At 51.8% G+C, this 17883-nt stretch overlaps 1 protein-coding gene across 1 annotated transcript in view; it reads left to right on the top strand.

The window, feature by feature from the left end:
• Positions 1–17883, top strand: part of LOC119963671 (probable E3 ubiquitin-protein ligase HERC3) — a 141174-nt gene that overhangs the window by 75953 nt on the left and 47338 nt on the right. The window contains exons 26-28 of the mRNA XM_038792988.1: positions 8643–8862; positions 12592–12748; positions 14033–14109. Of these exons, the coding sequence (XP_038648916.1) occupies positions 8643–8862; positions 12592–12748; positions 14033–14109 (454 nt within the window). The remainder of the gene's footprint in view (positions 1–8642; positions 8863–12591; positions 12749–14032; positions 14110–17883) is intronic.

The following is a 17883-nucleotide window of genomic DNA, read 5'->3' as shown; positions in this document are numbered from 1 at the left end:
TGGACCCGCGCCGGCCGTGGAGAGCCGTCTTTCGGCGCCGGAGCAGCGCAAAGCACTCCGCAGTGTTCTAACCCCCGATGAACAAGGGAATTACTGGGCATGGTGGCCCATTGACGACGGCGTCGCTCGCGTCGGTTTTGACACTGGTCTCAAAACTTGGCTGCGATATCGGAGAATCCCGGCCCCTTTAGCCAATTGCTATTCAATCCAAAGTGAATTCACTGTAGTACAGAGCAGATTAATTTCTTGCTGTAACTATTTCTGTTAATGATTGTCTGAGAAAGCAGAAAGCAATAATTCCCTGTTTTTTTCCCCAGTCTGATCCCATTTTAATGACTGACGGTAACTTCCCCCTTTGTAATAATAATAATCTTTATTAGTGTCACAAATAGGCTTACATTAACACTGCAATGAAGTTACTGTGACAATCCCTTAGTCGCCACATTCCGGCTCCTGTTCGGGTACATGGAGGGAGAATTCTGAATGTCCAATTCACCTAACAAGCACGTCTTTCGGGACTTGTGGGAGGAAACCGGAGCACCCAGAGGAAACCCACGCAGACACAGGGAGAACATGCAGACTCCGCACAGACAGTGACCCAAACGGGAATCGACCCTAGCACTGTGAAGCAACAGCGCGAACCACTGTGCTATCGTGCCGCCCCAGGAAAGTAGTGCGCCAGCTCCATCAGAAACGGGAGACCTCTGCAAACTGGGAGACAAAGCCAGCCGCCCTGCTGGCTCACCAGCTGAGAAAGCAGGCAGCCACAACAGAAATAGCACAGATCAGGGACAGTAACAGCAGGCTGGTAGCCAAACCGGAAAAGGTCAACAAAGCATTCGAGGCCTTCTACCAGGGCTGTGCACCTCTGAGCCCATCGAAGGGGACTTGGGATGAAACACTTCCTCGATGGACTCGACATGCCAGTCATGGGGGAGGATAGGAAAAGGGGGCTGGGAGTACCTCTAAAACCCGGGAAAGTCATGGAGAGCATTAACTCCAAGCAGGCGGGGAAGGTGCCAGGATCAGATGGATTTCCAGCGGACTTGAAAAACAATTTGCGGACTTCCGGTTGCGGCTATGACTAGCTAAGCCGCACATTTGGAAGCTCCTGCAACAAAGGTGTTTTTGGGCCAATTGGAGGGCCCCAACGGCGCTGAAAAAACGAATCCCGGTGGGGGAAGGTCCCCTGAGGAGAACTAGACCAATTTTATGGTCGGTACCCGGAGTGGAGCGGCAAGAAAAACGGCAGCAGCTCCCCAAAAAAAGCGGGGGAAGAAAATCAAAATGGCGGCCGGCGGTGTATCGGAGGAGTGGAAGAAATGGGCGGAGGAGCAGCAGGCCGTTCTCCTCCGTTTTTTCACGGAGATGAAAGTGGAACTCTTAGAGTCCATGAACGCGACGGCCACCAGGTTGGTGGGAGCCCAGGTGATCCAAGAGGCGTCGATTAAAGATCTGCAGCAGGAGATGACCGCGAGGGAGGAGGAGGCCACAGTCATCGGGGCAAAGGTGGAGGTGCACGAGGCACTCCACATGAAGTGGCAGAGCCGCTTCGAGGAGCTGGACACTCGGATGAGGAGGAAAAATTTGAGGATCCTGGGCCTGGAAGAAGGCCTGGGGGGGTCGGATCTCCCGGGATATGTGGCGGAGATGTTGAGCTCCCTGATGGGGGAAGGGGCCGGTCCGGCGCCCCTGGAATTGGAAGAGGCATACCGGGTCATGGCCAGGAGGCCTAGGGCAAACGAGCCCCCGAGGGCGGTGCTGGTGCGGTTCCAGCGGCTAAGTGATCGAGAGAAAGTCCTGAGGTGGGCTAAAAGGGAGAAAAGCAGCAAGTGGCAGAACTCGACGGTAAGGGTGTACCAGGACTGGAGTGCGGAGGTGGCAAAGCGGCGGGCCCGGTACAACCGGACAAAGGCGGTGCTACACGCGAAAAAGATCAAATTTGGAATGCTGCAACCGGCGCGCTTGTGGGTCACCTACAAGGACCAACATCATTATTTCGAGTCCCCAGAGGAGGCCTGGACCTTTGTACAAGAGGAAAAGTTGGACACGAACTAAAACCTGGGAGCACCGGCGGTCGTAGCCGCCGGGGGACTCTTGATTGAGCAAGTGGCCCTTTTCTTTTTCAGGCCAGGTCGGAACTGGGTAACAGTTTCGTGGAGTGTTTGGGGTGTTTTTTCTCGAACGGTTGACTTTTCTGAATATTTTGAAGGTTTCGAGTTGTTGGGTGTTTCTGTATATTTGTACTGTTGAAATCTCTATTGTGGGTCGTTGGCTTCTTATGGGGTGTTTTTTCCCGTTTCCAATTTCCCTTAGTTATTTACCCCTCTTACCCTTTTTCTTTGGGTGCTTGGGGGGGTTTTTTGTTCTTTTTTTCTTTTCGGGTTATGGTTATCTGCGGTTATTTATACTGTTTGATGGAGGGTGATGGGTGGGCACACTGTTAGTTGATAGTTAGTTAATTATTTTGTTATTTAAGTATGTAGTTAAGTATTTATGTATTTAGTTGCCATTGGGTATTTGTATTTATATCGTTAAGTTGGGGAGACGGGACGGGGGGGAGCGGGTTGATTATGCGGGTCTTTCTCGGGGGTTTTAAGGGGATCTTTCACGGGCGCAGATGGGGTGAACCGGGAGGAGTCGGAAGGTGGCAGGAGCAGCCGGATCAGCGGAGACCAGCTGACTCTCGGGAGTACGATGTGGGGCACATCGCGGCTAGGAGGGGTCCTAGCCAGGGGGGAGGGGGAAAGGGGGGGGGGGCTGGGGGGGGACACCGGGTTGCTGCTGGAAAGACCAGGGACGAGAAGGGGAGAGCCGGGGGGGTGGGGGGGGGGGGGGCCATCGCTATGGGAAGCGGGTCAGAAAAGAAGGGATGACCCGGGGCGAGCAAGGGACAAGACATGGCTAATCGACAGGGAGTAGGGACGGGTCGCTCTGCGACCCGATTGATCACGTGGAACGTAAGGGGGCTGAATGGGCCGGTCAAAAGATCAAGGGTCTTCTCACACCTGAAGGGACTGAAGGCTGATGTAGCAATGCTGCAGGAGACTCATTTGAGGGTAGCAGATCAGGTCCGCCTGAGAAGGGGGTGGGTGGGACAGGTGTTCCACTCAGGCTTGGATATCAAGAACCGGGGGGTGGCGATTTTGGTGGGAAAGAGGGTGTCGTTTGTGGCGGCAGAGGTGGTGGCAGACAAGGAGGGCAGGTACGTGATGGTGAGGGGTAGGCTGCAGGGAGAGAATGTGGTACTGGTAAATGTGTATGCCCCGAACTGGGACGACGCGGGTTTTATGAGGCGCCTGCTGGGCCTCATCCCGGGACTGGAGGCAGGGGGCCTGATCATGGGAGGGGACTTTAATACGGTGTTAGACCCTGGGCTGGATAGATCGAGTTCCAGGACGAATAGGAGGCCGGCAGCGGCAGAGGTGTTAAGGGGGTTCATGGAGCAGATGGGAGGGGTAGACCCATGGAGATTTGGTAGGCCTAGGGTGAGGGAGTATTCTTTTTTCTCCCACGTCCACAGAGTGTACTCTAGGATCGATTTTTTCGTATTGAACAGGGGGCTGATACCGAGAGTGCAGGACACGGAGTACTCGGCCATTGCGATATCGGACCATGCACCACATTGGGTGGACGTGGACATGGGGGAGGCGCGGGACCAACGCCCGTTGTGGCGCCTGGATGTAGGGCTGTTGGCGGACGAAGAGGTGTGCAGAAGGGTGAGAACGGGCATTGAGAACTATCTGGGTACGAATGACACAGGTGAGGTGCAGGTGGGGACGGTCTGGGAGGCCTTGAAAGCAGTGATTAGAGGAGAGCTGATCTCCATAAGGGCACACAGAGAGAGGAAGGAGAGGCAGGAAAGGGAGAGGCTGGTGGGGGAGCTCCTAGAAGTAGATAGGAAATATGCGGCGGCGCCAGAGGAGGGGCTATTAAGGGAGCGGCGTAGCTTGCAGGCCAGGTTCGACCTACTGACCACTAGGAAGGCGGAAATGCAGTGGAGAAGGGCGCAGGGTGTGGCGTATGAGTACGGGGAAAAGGCGAGCAGGATGCTGGCACACCAGCTTCGTAAGCGAGATGCAGCCAGAGAGATTGGGGGAGTGAGAGAGAGGGGTGGGGACGTAGTGCAGAAGGGGCAAGAGGTGAATAGGGTCTTTAGGGACTTCTATAGGGAATTGTATAGGTCTGAACCGCCGAAGAGGAGAGGGGGAATGAAGAACTTTCTCGACAAATTGGGGTTCCCAAAGGTACAGGAGGAGCTGGTGGAAGGGTTGGGGGCGCCGATAGAGCTGCAGGAGCTAATTAAAGGGATAGGCCAGATGCAGGCGGGGAAGGCGCCGGGGCCGGATGGGTTCCCGGTGGAGTTTTACAGGAAATTTGTGGACTTGGTGGGTCCAGTGCTGGTGCGAGCCTTCAATGAGGCGCGCGAGGGGGGGTACTGCCCCCAACAATGTCGCAGGCCCTGATCTCCTTGATTTTGAAGCGGGACAAGGACCCGGTCCAGTGCGGGTCCTACAGGCCCATCTCCCTCCTGAATGTTGACGCCAAGCTGTTAGCAAAGGTCTTGGCAACCAGGATAGAGGACTGTGTGCCAGGGGTAGTCCATGAAGACCAGACGGGGTTCGTGAAGGGACGCCAACTTAACACAAATGTCCGGAGATTGTTAAATGTGATTATGATGCCAGCAGTGGAAGGGGAGGCGGAGATAGTGGTAGCGCTGGACGCGGAGAAGGCATTTGACAGGGTGGAGTGGGAATACTTGTGGGAGACGTTGGAAAGGTTTGGGTTTGGGGAGGGATTTATCAAGTGGGTACAACTGCTCTATTCAGCTCCGACGGCAAGTGTGGTAACAAACGGGAGGAGGTCAGAATATTTTGGGCTCCATCGAGGTACTAGGCAGGGATGTCCCCTATCTCCCTTACTCTTTGCATTAGCGATTGAGCCGTTGGCGATGGCACTGAGGGGTTCAGGGGGGTGGAGAGGACTGACAAGGGGAGGGGAGGAACATCGGGTCTCGCTCTATGCGGATGATTTGTTGTTGTATGTGGCAGACCCGGAGGGGGGAATGCCGGAGGTAATGGGGATACTAGCGGAGTTCGGGGACTTTTCGGGATATAAATTAAATCTGGGGAAAAGTGAGGTCTTTGTAATACACCAGGGAGACCAAGGGGAGGGAATTGGGAGGCTCCCCTTCAAAAGAGCAGTTAAAAGTTTTAGGTATTTGGGGGTGCAGGTGGCAAAGAACTGGGGGACCCTCCACAAGTTGAACTTTTCCAGACTGGTGGAACAGATGGAGGAGGAGTTTAAGAGGTGGGACATGGTGCCGCTGTCGCTGGCAGGGAGGGTGCAGTCAGTTAAAATGACGGTCCTCCCGAGGTTCTTGTTTTTGTTCCAGTGTCTGCCCATCTTCCTCCCCAGGGCCTTTTTCAAGAAGGTAACGAGTAGTATCATGGGGTATGTGTGGGCACATGGCACCCCGAGAGTTAGAAGGGTCTTTTTGGAGCGGAGTAGGGATAGTGGAGGGCTGGCGTTACCCAACCTTTCAGGATATTACTGGGCGGCAAATACATCGATGGTACGAAAGTGGATGATGGAAGGGGAGGGGGCAGCCTGGAAGCGCATGGAGAGGGCGTCCTGCGGCAACATAAGCTTAGGGGCACTGGTAACGGCACCATGGCCGCTCCCTCCCACGAGGTATACCACGAGCCCGGTGGTGGCGGCCACCCTCAAGATCTGGGGGCAGTGGAGGCGACACAGGGGGGAAGTGGGAGGTCTGATAGGGGCACCACTAAGAGGGAACCACAGATTTGCGCCGGGAAACACAGGAGGGGGATTCCAGAGCTGGCAGAGGGCGGGTATTAGACAACTGAGGGACCTGTTTATAGAGGGGAGGTTTGCGAGCCTGGGAGAGCTGGAGGAGAAATTTGGGCTCCCCCCGGGGAACACGTTCAGGTACCTCCAAGTAAAGGCATTTGCCAGACGACAGGTAGCGGGGTTCCCCACGCTCCCCGACAGGGGGGTGAGTGATAGGGTGCTATCAGGGGTCTGGGTCGGGGAGGGGAAGATCTCGGACATCTATAAGATTATGCAGGAGGTGGAGGAGGTACCAGTAGAGGAGCTGAAAGATAAGTGGGAGTTAGAGCTGGGGGAACAGATAGAGGACGGGACATGGGCAGACGCCCTGGAGAGGGTCAACTCGTCGTCGTCATGTGCGAGACTAAGTCTCATTCAATTTAAGGTACTGCATAGAGCCCACATGACGGGGACAAGGATGAGTCGGTTTTTCGGGGGTGAAGACAGGTGTATTAGATGTTCGGGAAGCCCTGCGAATCATGCACACATGTTTTGGGCATGTCCGGCACTGGAGGAGTTCTGGAAGGGGGTGGCAGGGACGGTGTCGAGAGTGGTGGGGTCCAGGGTCAAGCCAGGATGGGGACTTGCGATCTTCGGGGTTGGGGTGGAACCGGGGGTACAGGAGGCGAGGGAGGCTGGAATATTAGCCTTTGCGTCCTTGGTGGCTCGGAGGAGGATCCTGATTCAGTGGAGGGATGAAAGGCCTCCGAGTGTTAACACCTGGTTAAACGACATGGCAAACTTCATCCAATTGGAAAGGATCAAATTCGCCCTGAGAGGGTCGGTGCAGGGGTTTTCCAGGCGATGGCAACCCTTCCTAGACCTCTTGGATCAGAGATAGAGACGGAGGCCGTGACAGCAGCAACCCGGGAGGGGAGGGGAGGGCGGGAGGGAGGGGGGAGGAGGGGGGGGGGGGAGGGGGGACAAAGACGAAGGAAGTACGGTAGCGGTGGTGGCACGGGCAAGGCCTGCCCGAGGACGCTGCTAGAAATGATAAGTTGGTCTGACTGTCGGTTCGCCGGCGGGGGGGGGGGGGGGGGGGGGGGGGACGCGCGGGTGGGGGGGGGGAGACTTTTTTTTTCTTTTTCTTGTTAAGCAGGGGGGTTTGACTTTGTTTTGGTATAATTTAAATGTGAATGTAGGGGGGGTTAAAATGTTTGTATTTTGAAAAATTCAATAAAAATTATTTAAAAAAAAAAAACAATTTGCGGCAGCACTGGCCCCGCACTTGCGGGGGATGTTTGCAAGCTCGCTAGCAAGGGGCATGCTGCCGCCAAAGCTGGCACAAGCCTCAATCTCGCTGATACCCTAGAACAACAAAGACCTGACTGGGTGTGGGTCCCACAGACCCACCTCGCTGCTCAATGTAGACGTGAAAATACTCGCCAGGATCCTATTAAGTGACTGGAGAACTGCAGGCCAGGGGTGGTCGCAGAAGACCAGACAGGCTTGTCAAGGGCAGACAGCTAGCATCAAAATCAGGCCCCTGCTGAACATGATAATGATCCCCATCCGGGTAGAGAACACTAAAATCCCTCTGGACGCAGAAAAAGCTTCGACAGAGTTCAGTGTAAGTATCTCACAGAGGTACTGGAACGATTTGGGCTTGGGCCAGGGTTCACCTCCTGGGTGAAACGCCTGTACAACGTTCACATGACGGGCGTGGAGACGAACACCACCAGCTGTACAGTCCCACGAGGCAAGGATGCCTCTATTCCCGTTTCTGTTCGCCCTCGCAACCGAGCCACTGGAGACCGCCCTCAGAGCGGCGAAAGGTTGGAGGGGAAACCAGAGAGGTGACAGAGAACACGGAGTTTCACTCGATGCGGATGACCTTCTCCTCTACGTCTCGGACCCCTGAGCCAGCATGGAGGGAATCATGAAACTCCTGAAAGAGTTTTGGGCCTTCTCGGGCTAAAAACTCAACAGGAGCAAGAATTACATTTTCCCGGTGAACCCACAAGGGAGGGACATGGAGGGGGCTGGGGGTGGGGTGGGGGGGGGGGGGGGGGTGGGGGGGGGATGATGGTAAGAAACAGGCAGACAGTCATCAAGTTCCAGGTTTGAACACATATATATGTACACTCGTCTCACACTGTGGGGTGGTCTCAACTGGACTACATGACCATATAAACTACAATAACTGGCTTTATGAAACCCTGGGTAAATACAATTGAAAGGTTAATTTCCAAAACAATTCTTGTTGCCAGTGGCTGGCAGAGAGGGTTCAGAGACAGGGCCAGAGAAAGGGAATTAATTCCCTAACACGTGTGAGCTAGTGGGGCTTGTTCATCTGGGAGTCTGATTCTCACTTTGGGAGTTGCAATCAGAGATGTTTGGGAGAAGATCTGGGTTCAAACCCCAGGCAGTCAGATTGAAAATGTTCAGCGAGTTCAATCCTCATTCAGGATTCCGTTTCGTTTTCAGTTCCCTTTCATCATTCTGACAGAACGCTGCAACAACACCGTCTGTTGGGAAACAGAAACTGCCGGGTGAACGCAATTGAAAGTTATTTTCCCAAAACAATCCAGCTCTTGTTGCCATTGGCTGGCCCAGTTGGGTCAGAGGCGGGGCCAGAGATAGGGGATCCCCCAGATAAATAAATATATTGTGCGTGTGAGAGAGAGAGACTGTCAGACCAATTGGATCTGTAGCAGCAGCAACAGCTCTGGAAGAGGAAGCGATTTGTTTATCTGTCTGACAGCTAAATCTCTGCAGGGAAAGTATTTTTCTGTCTCTGGATTGCTGATTGTTTGAAAGAGGAATAATAAAGAGGATCCGAGCGCTGAGAGAGACACAGAGAGACAGACAGACAGAGAGAGAGGAACATGTTGTGTTGGGGGGAGCTGGGCTCAGGAATCCAGCACAAACCCAGCTCACAGACAGAGGGAGTTCTCACCGGGCAGAGAATTCAACATGTTTGCAGCCGGGACGGAGTCACTGTGTTTGTGTTGGGAAACGGGAAGGTTTATATCAAAGTCCGTGGATGGAAGAGGAAAACAGAACCTGGTAAGAAACTCCTGTCTGCAATAGGAAAGGGAATGTTTGAAGATGCAATTATTATATATAACATTGACAGACATGACGCATGTATTAATTTAGACATATTGCGAAGTAAACAAAGTGTTCAGAGTTTAGAATAAACTATGGATGGGGATTCTCCGTTGGCCGACGGCAAAATTGCGAAACGCGATTGGGCGCAGAATTGGTTCCCACGCTGAAATCGCGCGGGCGCTGATTTCGCGTCAAATCACGATTCTCTGTCACCTCGACAGCGGCGTCAATGTGTTTCACTCCTCACGTACAGTAAACACCGTTTGCATATCATTAGCGGGCCCGACCCGGTATTCTCCGGGGCACCCACGATTCTCCTCCTCCGATGGGTCGAGTTTCCAGCGCAGTCCACTTTTAAAAATCACGCTTTTAAAAATCGTGAAACCGGCGTTGTGCCTGCTGAGGGAGAGAGAGCGGGTACGGAAAGTGTCCAACATCGCCATAATTTGCTGACAGTTGTGCCGCTCACCAGAGGGTTCTGCCCAGGCCGGGGGAGTAGGAGGGGGTGGCCAGGAGGTGGGTGGGCTGTGGGGTCGGGGTGTATGGGCATGGAACTCCATTGGCCCAGCCGGAAAGGCAGCCATGCAGCTGTGCACTCCACTCATAGCCCACTGTGAACCTAGGGCTACGGGGTCGTATACCTGTCCCCCAGGCCACCCGTCTTGCCACCTCTACCCCATCAGCCGTAATGACATGCCCCAGCACAACCAGTGCCACCTTGCTGGCTGGGCTGAGTGTGTGTGGGGAGTGTAATGTGTATGTGCAGCTGCAGCTTGTCAGCCTCCCGAGTGTCAATCACAGACCCAGCGAATCTGGCACCGTTTTTCATTTGAATCGATTGTGTTTCATGTGGTGCCGGTGTGAGCCCCTGGACAGTAACGGAATCGTTCCAGCTGCGGCGCCAGTTTTGCTGTCCTGAAAGTTCACGAATTCTGCGTTGGCGTCTCCTGTAGTCTCAGAAACAGAGAATCCTGCCCTATATATTTGATAGAAATCGTGGATAATAAATATAAGGTTATTGTGAGACTCCAGATAAAATCCGGTAATTTTTAATACTTTAAAAAATCTTCCAATCAGATTTGCACCAGGAATTGTACCAAATGTTTAATTTAATGTTATGTCTTTCACCTCCCCGCATTGCATTCACCTTAAATGCGGCTGTGGTTTGGGTATCGGTTACAATTTTCCGCCCTTCCCCGTCCTTCGCAATTTCCTTCTCGTGATGTTGTTCACTTTCAGTTTCGTTTCTCTCAGTTACAGTCACAGCTGCAGCAGCAACACAGACCCCGGCTCTGAATACCGACCTTTGGCCCTTTAACCCAAATACACACTATGAGCAGCAGCTTGGTTAACTGACTGGATCTTGCTGCGAGTTTCAAAACCTGTCAATACCTCAAATGGACCGCTGTATTTCTGGAGGACAAAGTTGACCCCGGAGAGAGAATATTTCAATACTGACCTTATTTTTATCATCTGATTTTAAAAATGCAATTACACTTTATTTAAATTTCCCTTTTTAAAAAAATGTTGCTTTCTCACTCACTGAGACTTCCTGTAGCCAATTGCCATTCGATCCAAAGTGAATTCACTGTAGTACAGAGCAGATTAATTTGTTGCTGTAACTATTCCTGTTAATGATTGTCAGAGAAACCAGAAAGCAATAATTGCCCATTTTTCTCCCCAGTATGATTCCATTTTTATGCCTGACGGTAACGTCCTTCCCCACCCCCCTTGTAATAATAATAAAAATCTTTATTAGTGTCACAAGTAGGCTTACAATAACACTGCAATGAAGTAACTGTGAAAATCCCCAAGTCGTCGCACTCGGGCATCTGTTCAGGTACACTGAGGAAGAATTCAGAATGTCCAATTCATCTAACAAGCTTGGGCAGGATTCTCCGCGGACCAGCGGGGCGGGCAACTCTGGCGCGAAGGAGTGGCATGAACCACTCCGGCGTCGGGCCGCCCAAAGGTGCGGAATCATCCACACCTTCAGGGGCTAGGCTGGCGCCGGCGTGGTTTGCGCCCGCCGATTGGCGGGGAAGGGGCTTTGCGCCACGACAACCGGCGCCGAAGGACACCCGCCGGCCAGCGCGAGTTGGTGCGTGCGCAGGAGTGCCAGCGTGTGCTGGCGCCATCCCAGCGCATGTGCAGGGTGGTTTCATCTCCACGTCGGCCATCGCGGACTTTTACACCAGCCGACGCGGGGGAATAGAGTGCCCCCCACGGCACAGGCCCGCCCGCGGATCGGTGGGCCCCGATCACGGGCCAGGCTTCCGTGGGGGCACCTCCCGGGGCCAGATCCCCCTGCGCCCACCCCGAGGACCCCGGAGGCCACCCGCGCAGCCAGGTCCCGCCGGTAAGTACCTACTCTAAATTACGTTGGCGGGACTGGCCGCAAACGGGCGGCCACTTGGCCCATCGCAGGCCGGAGAATCGCCAGGTGGGCCGCAGCCAGCGACTGCCATCCGGCACGGCGCGATTCCTGCCCCCACCAAATCCCCGGCGCCGGAGAATTCGGCAACCGGCGGGGTCGGATTCACACCGCCTCCGGCGATTCTCCTACCCAGCGGGGGGTCAGATGTGCAGACTCCGCACAGACAGTGACTCAAGCCGGGAATCAAACCCGGGTCCCTGGGCCTGTGAAGCAACAGTGCAAACCACTGTGCTGCTATGCCGCCCTTGCTGGATTTGCCGGGGTTGGTCCCTCTCGGATGTTCCCAGTTAAGAATTTACCGGCCAATTGTCCAGGAGGGCTAACTTCCCCTGTATAATTGCAATGCGCTGGGAACACTCTGTCAAAGCAATTTAAATCACTAACGTCAGATGGTTCCACCAGTTTTAAGCTGGTAGTTACTCTGAAAAAGTTAAAAGATATAAAACCACTTCTAACATCTGCGTAACTATTTCAAATCCCCAGACCGATCCTCGCATAGGACTCCCCCCCCCCCCCCCCCACCCAATCCAGCCCCACAATCCGACCCCCCCCCTCATAGGACCCATCCACAGTATTCCACACCCCGATCCTCGCTTGCATGGGACTCCCCACTCGCCGACCTGACCATTAACCAAGTACCTGACCATGACCTTGCCCCTGGTAACAGTGGGGAAGAAGCTGTTTTTGAATCTGTGCGTGTTCTCAGACTTTTGTATCTCCTGCCCGATGGAAGAAGTTGAAGAGTGAGTCAGCTGGGTGGGAGGGGTCTTTGATTATGCTGCCCGCTTTCCCCAGGCAGCGGGAGGTGTAGATGGTGTCAATGGATGGGAGGCAGGTTCGTGTGATGGACTGGGCTGTGTTCACGACTCTCTGTATTTTGTTATGGTCTTGGGCTGAGCAGTTGCCATACTAAGCTGTGATACAGCCAGATAGGATGCTTTCAATGGTGCATCTGTAAAAATTGGTAAAAGTCAATGTGGACATTCTGAATTTCCTTAGTTTCCTGAGGAAGTATAGGCGCTGTTGTGCTTTCTTGGTGTCAGCATCGACTTGGGTGGACCAGGACAGATTTTTGGTGATGTTCACCCGTAGGAATTTGAAGCTGTCAGCCATCTCCACCTCGGCCCCCTTGATGCTGACAGGTTATGGTGGGGGTTTCAGCTCCCATTCTCTGAATTATTAGTCCAGTAACATAACCACTGCAATCGTAAATATTAATATTTAATGTTTTCATTCTTTTCCTGTAGGACTGTTTTCTCACTTCAAGCAGCAGAGAATCCACTTTGCAGCTTGTGGGACCTCCCACATTCTGTTCCTTTCCCAAGCAGAAAAGGTTTATCAGAGTGAAGTTATATCGAAGGACACTGCAGCTGCCACAAAAGAATTCCACATAACGAAACCACAGTAAGAATTGTATTATTCCCAGTGGCTTTGAAGTATTAGAAATTATGATTTTATTTAGTTCTGTGCCAACATGTAAATTGACTTGCTGTCCAAATGTGAGAAGATGGCAAAATAACAATATAATTTAGCAACAGGTGCAAGGAAACAGTTTTTAACATTTGAATGTCCCATTCAAAAGGCTCAAAGCGTCATGCAGATTGATGGACAAATTGTCACCATTCTGAATGATTGGTGTAAAGCTCCTCCCAGTCATGAAGCTGATGTGCTTCAAGGAGAGTGACAGAGTGTCATTAAACTGTTTTCTTTGCATTCCCCTGGAAGTTTGGCCATTTGGGAGTTGAGGAAACAGGACCTGGAGGGGGAGATGGTTTTTGGCCATCCAGTCACATTGACGCAGTCCATCAAAGTTAATTTTGCAGGTGCTTTGCCCGAATCCTTCTGGAGTTGAATTCAACACTCTACTTTGTTCTAGGATCCTCCCATTAAATCCAAAAGACATAACAGAGACATTGCTGGTGTCACTAATACACAATCCAAGTCTGACAGCAGTACAGGAGAGCAATGACAACTGCTCCATACACTAAGACTTTTGTTGAGGTCTTTATTGTCAAACATTCACTGCCTCCTATGTGTCGGTGTTGATTATGTGGCGAAATCTCTGGAGTGGGACTTGAACTTACATAAATAAGAGTGAATCCAGGCTGACTAACATTTGTGGCTCAATAACTGTTTATTCAGTGATATATCTCTGATAAACTATACTCATAGAGTCACAGAATCGCACCATGACCTTCAGCCCAGCAAATCTGCACCAACACATGAAAAACACCTGACCTATCTACCTAATCGCTTCACAGCTCCAGGGTCCCAGGTTCGATTCCCAGGAGCTCCCGCCAAATTACCCTGTATCCCATGCATTTGCCTTCATTACAGGTTCCCGTGTGGGACTTTGTCAAAGGCTTTGCTGAAATCCATATAGACCACATCAACTACACCACCCTCACCGACACCCACCTCAAGAAATTCAATCAAATTTGTGAGGCACGACCTCCTCATGACAAAGCCGTGCTGACCGTCCCTGACCAAACTGTCCTGTGTTTGCTCACCGTGCACATGCGGAGACGCACGGAAAACATACAGCCTACCAACGGAGGGTTACATTTTAAAGTCGGACGATGACAAGCCCCAACTGTTCTTTTAAAAATGAATGAAACAGATGAGATATATGCCTGAGAAAGATTGAGAAATGACGTGACATTATGTTTGTGTTTTACTTACGTTTAGGATACTTCAGAGTTTGAGTGAGAAAAACATCATTCAAGTGGCCTGTGGGAACAATCACTCACTGGCATTGTCCAAAGGTAAAAATTAAACTGAAACATTTGTATTGTTAACTCAATTGGAAGCAGATTAAAATTCAGAATCTGTGCAGCTAGGCCAGCGGTCTGCCAGTTTAGCATCATGGGGGGGGGGGGGGGGGGGGGAAAGGGGGGGGGGGGCGGACGATGACTATGTTTATTTATTTAATTTAAATTTATTTTTAAGTTCTTTTGTTGTTCATTGGGGTTGGGGGGGTGGGGGATGTAATACATGCGTCGATACGGTCTGGGGGTGTTACAGTTATTATGGGTTATTTTGTTGCATTTCATTGTTTGTCGTTATGTTTTATATTTTCTGTAAAAAATTCCAATAAAAATTATATTTAAAAAAAAGTTTAGCACCATGGGTAGCACGGCTGTCCTATTCATAGTTAATATTGGGATGTTTGTATTTAGTCAAATGTAAAATTTACACCAGATGCAACAAAAATCAAGGTATCTCAGATAAAAATAAACATGATTCTTCTGTTTCATCTTAACCTCATGGACCTCACTGAGACGCTGAGAAGGAACAGGAATCCATTTTAATGGCCATGATTCTCCGCTGCCCGATGCCAGTAGGGAGGTTCGGGATTGGGCGGAGAATTGAGCAAAAAACGGGATTGGCATCCGGCACTGCAGTATTTCATTTCACCCACACCTTAGCCGTAACTTACAGGCCCTTTGCTATTGAGACTGTATCCTGTATACACTCTGAGGGCTTCTGGTCATGTGATCCCCACCCAGCCCGCCCCTCTGGAAACTCTGGTACCTCAGCAGTATCATCAAGGGGATAGGCGTGGCCATGCACAATCTCTGACCCACCAGGTGTTAGCACTCCTCAGAAACACAGCCCCCCACCCCCAGCAGAGGAAGCAAGGGATTAGCAGAGCTCACCCCAAAGAAAGGACACCTGCAGCATGGCTGTTGGAACCCTCCCTCGCACACAGCCCCTCTCAGTGTAAAAGCCTCGCCAGTGACACTGTCAGCTAGCCCACTCTTGGGGACCACAAGACGTCTTCGAGCCCTGCCTGTCTTCCGTGCCCCTGATCCCATCCATCCTGCCCCCGGCCAGGAAACCTAATCGGCTCCCTGTCACCTCCTCTGTGTGAAACCAAGGCTCCACATAACACTGCAGCTAAGGTCCCAGCAAATGCGCACATCCCTCACTCATCCCCCTCTGTAGGACCAGCCCAGAGACCAGGATCATGGCATGGAGGTGGCTGGCAGCACAAGTTGATCGGCTCCACCACACGGTCAGTTGCCACCCTTTTAGCAGAGTAGCACACGGCCCACCCAGTCAGGAGATCCACAGTCGGCTACACTTGGAGAAACAGGACTGGGGCCACGGAGCTGATCGCTAACATGCATAGCAGAAGCCACAGATACCCCTGTTGGTAGGAACGGGTGGTGAGGATAGAGGGTAACCACATCATAGACCAGGTGCCTCTCACTGATGGGGACTGGGGTGCAGTGTGCACTACATCATAGCTACATAAGGGGCTGGGGGATGGAGGGGTTGAGGGTGGCGCAGCAGAACAACTCCGGATGACCATGTAACCTGGTGGCATTTGATGGTCAGCTTCTTCCCCACTGTCACCAGACTCCTAAATGACCCTCTTATGGACTGACCTCATTAACACTACACCCTGAATGCTTCATCCGAGGCCGGTGCTTATGTAGTTACATTGTATATCTTGTGTTGCCCTATTATGTATTTTCTTTTCTTCCCTTTTCTTCCCGTGCACTTAATGATCTGTTGAGCTGCTCGCAGAAAAATACTTTTCACTATACCTCGGTACACGTGACAATAAACAAATCCAATCCAATCTAATCCAAAGGGAATCTTCATCTTCCTGACATTCTCTGTCTCTCCCTCCTCAGCAGGCAGGGACATAGATTTCGGACAACAGCCAGCTATATTCGCTATCTCCATGGCTGCTCCTGGCTTCAAGGTGACGGTCACCCTGAACCTTTTTGCCTCTGGCTCATTCCAGGGCTCAGGCAGGGGCCTGTGTGAGATTTCACAAACGTCCGCGCACAGGTGCATCCACGCTGTAACGCTGTGTACACCCAGGCATCAGATTCCATCACCTTCAACCTGGACCAGGCCCACCAGGATGCCCAGGCAGCAGGATTTGCTGCCGTTGGTGGCTCCATGTCCAGTGGGCGATCGATGGCATCCGAGCACCGATTCGACAAGGCGTCGAATGCGTGGCCACGGACCTGGCCATTCTCCAGCCGTTTTCTGGCACGGGTGCCGGGAGCTTTAGCCGGCGGGGCTGATAGCCCCTCACCAGCCCCAGGATCGGTGAGGGATCAGCACCGATTTTGGCGTCGTAAAACACCACAGTTCGCACGCCAGCGGAAACACTTAGCCGCAAAATCGGAGAATCCAGACCATGGTCTCCCAGATGGAGAATCCAGCCCCATAAAAGCAAAACACCCTTGATGGTGGAGGTCAGAAATAAAACAAGAAAGTGTTGGAGGAATCTCAGCAGGACTGGCAACTTCTGTGGACAGAAAAACAGAGAGCAAGCACCTATTGTCACTTTGGGTAATGCACCTCCGTATCTCCCCAACTACACAATTCTTTTACCCAGCCATCGATCTAAGCTGTTGCTGGGTATCTTGCATCCTTGTTTCTGATACAGGCAATTGTGGGGTTAAGCCCGAATCCTGGGTTTATGCGCGAGCAAAGTGAAGGCTGTCACTCCAGTGCAGTACTGAAGGGTGCTGCCCTGTTGAAGGTGCGGCCGTTTGGGTGAAATGTTAATCCAAGGCCTGTCTCCCCTTTCAGGTGGTAAAAAGATCCCATGGCACTAATGGAGAGCAGAGGGGTTAACCTCGGTCTCCTGGCCAATATTCATCCTGTAATCATCATTACAAAACAGATTATTTAGTAATCATCACATTGTCCAAAGTTCCACAGTCCAAAGATGTGCAGGTTAGGTGAGATTGCGGTATAACTGGGGATGAGGCAGGGGAGTGGGACTAGGTAGAATGCTCTTTTGCAGAGTCAGTGCAGACTTGATGGGCCAAATGGCCTCCTTCTACACTGCAGGGGTTATATGGGGCTGGTTTAGCTCACTGAGCTAAATCGCTGGCTTTGAAAGCAGACCAAGCAGGCCAGCAGCACGGTTCCATTCCCGTACCAGCCTCCCCGGACAGGCGCCGGAATGTGGCGACTAGGGGCTTTTCACAGTAACTTCATTGAAGCCTACTCGTGACAATAAGCGATTTTCATTTCATTTCATTTCATATGGAGATTGCTACTTTCTTCTTAGTTAACATACTATCATCCTATTGGCTCTTGCCGCCTTGCTCCTGGTTTTAGAAGTTGGCCTGTTTATTGCAATAGTTATGGAGGAAAATAGATACCTTACAAGGAAAACAGATTGTGCAAATTGGCTGTCATTTTTTCCTCCGTTACTATAGGGAGCTTCCTCTTCAGGTATCCTACCCTCAGGGGCCATTGATAACCACGGACATCCATGCGTTGGTCCATGGTAATGCTTGGAAAGGTGCTAGAGTGGTGTTCCATTGCCTTCTGCATTGGCTGACTTTGGGGACCCTCCCATCTACCATAGAAATATTGGAAGAATTTACAGATTAATCATCAACCAGTTTGGCCACACCTTCCGTGATTGGGACTCAAACCCAGGGCTTCTGGTTCAGTGATAGGGACGGTACCATAGCACCAAAATACACCCACAGTCTAGTGCCTACACTACCAAATTCTTCATTGACTCCCCGTGCTCTGGGCCATTCTGTGGT

Source organism: Scyliorhinus canicula, chromosome 3 (genome assembly GCF_902713615.1).
Source record: "Scyliorhinus canicula chromosome 3, sScyCan1.1, whole genome shotgun sequence".
Classification (NCBI taxonomy): Eukaryota; Metazoa; Chordata; class Chondrichthyes; order Carcharhiniformes; family Scyliorhinidae; genus Scyliorhinus; species Scyliorhinus canicula.
This window is presented reverse-complemented; position numbering and strand designations above follow the sequence as displayed.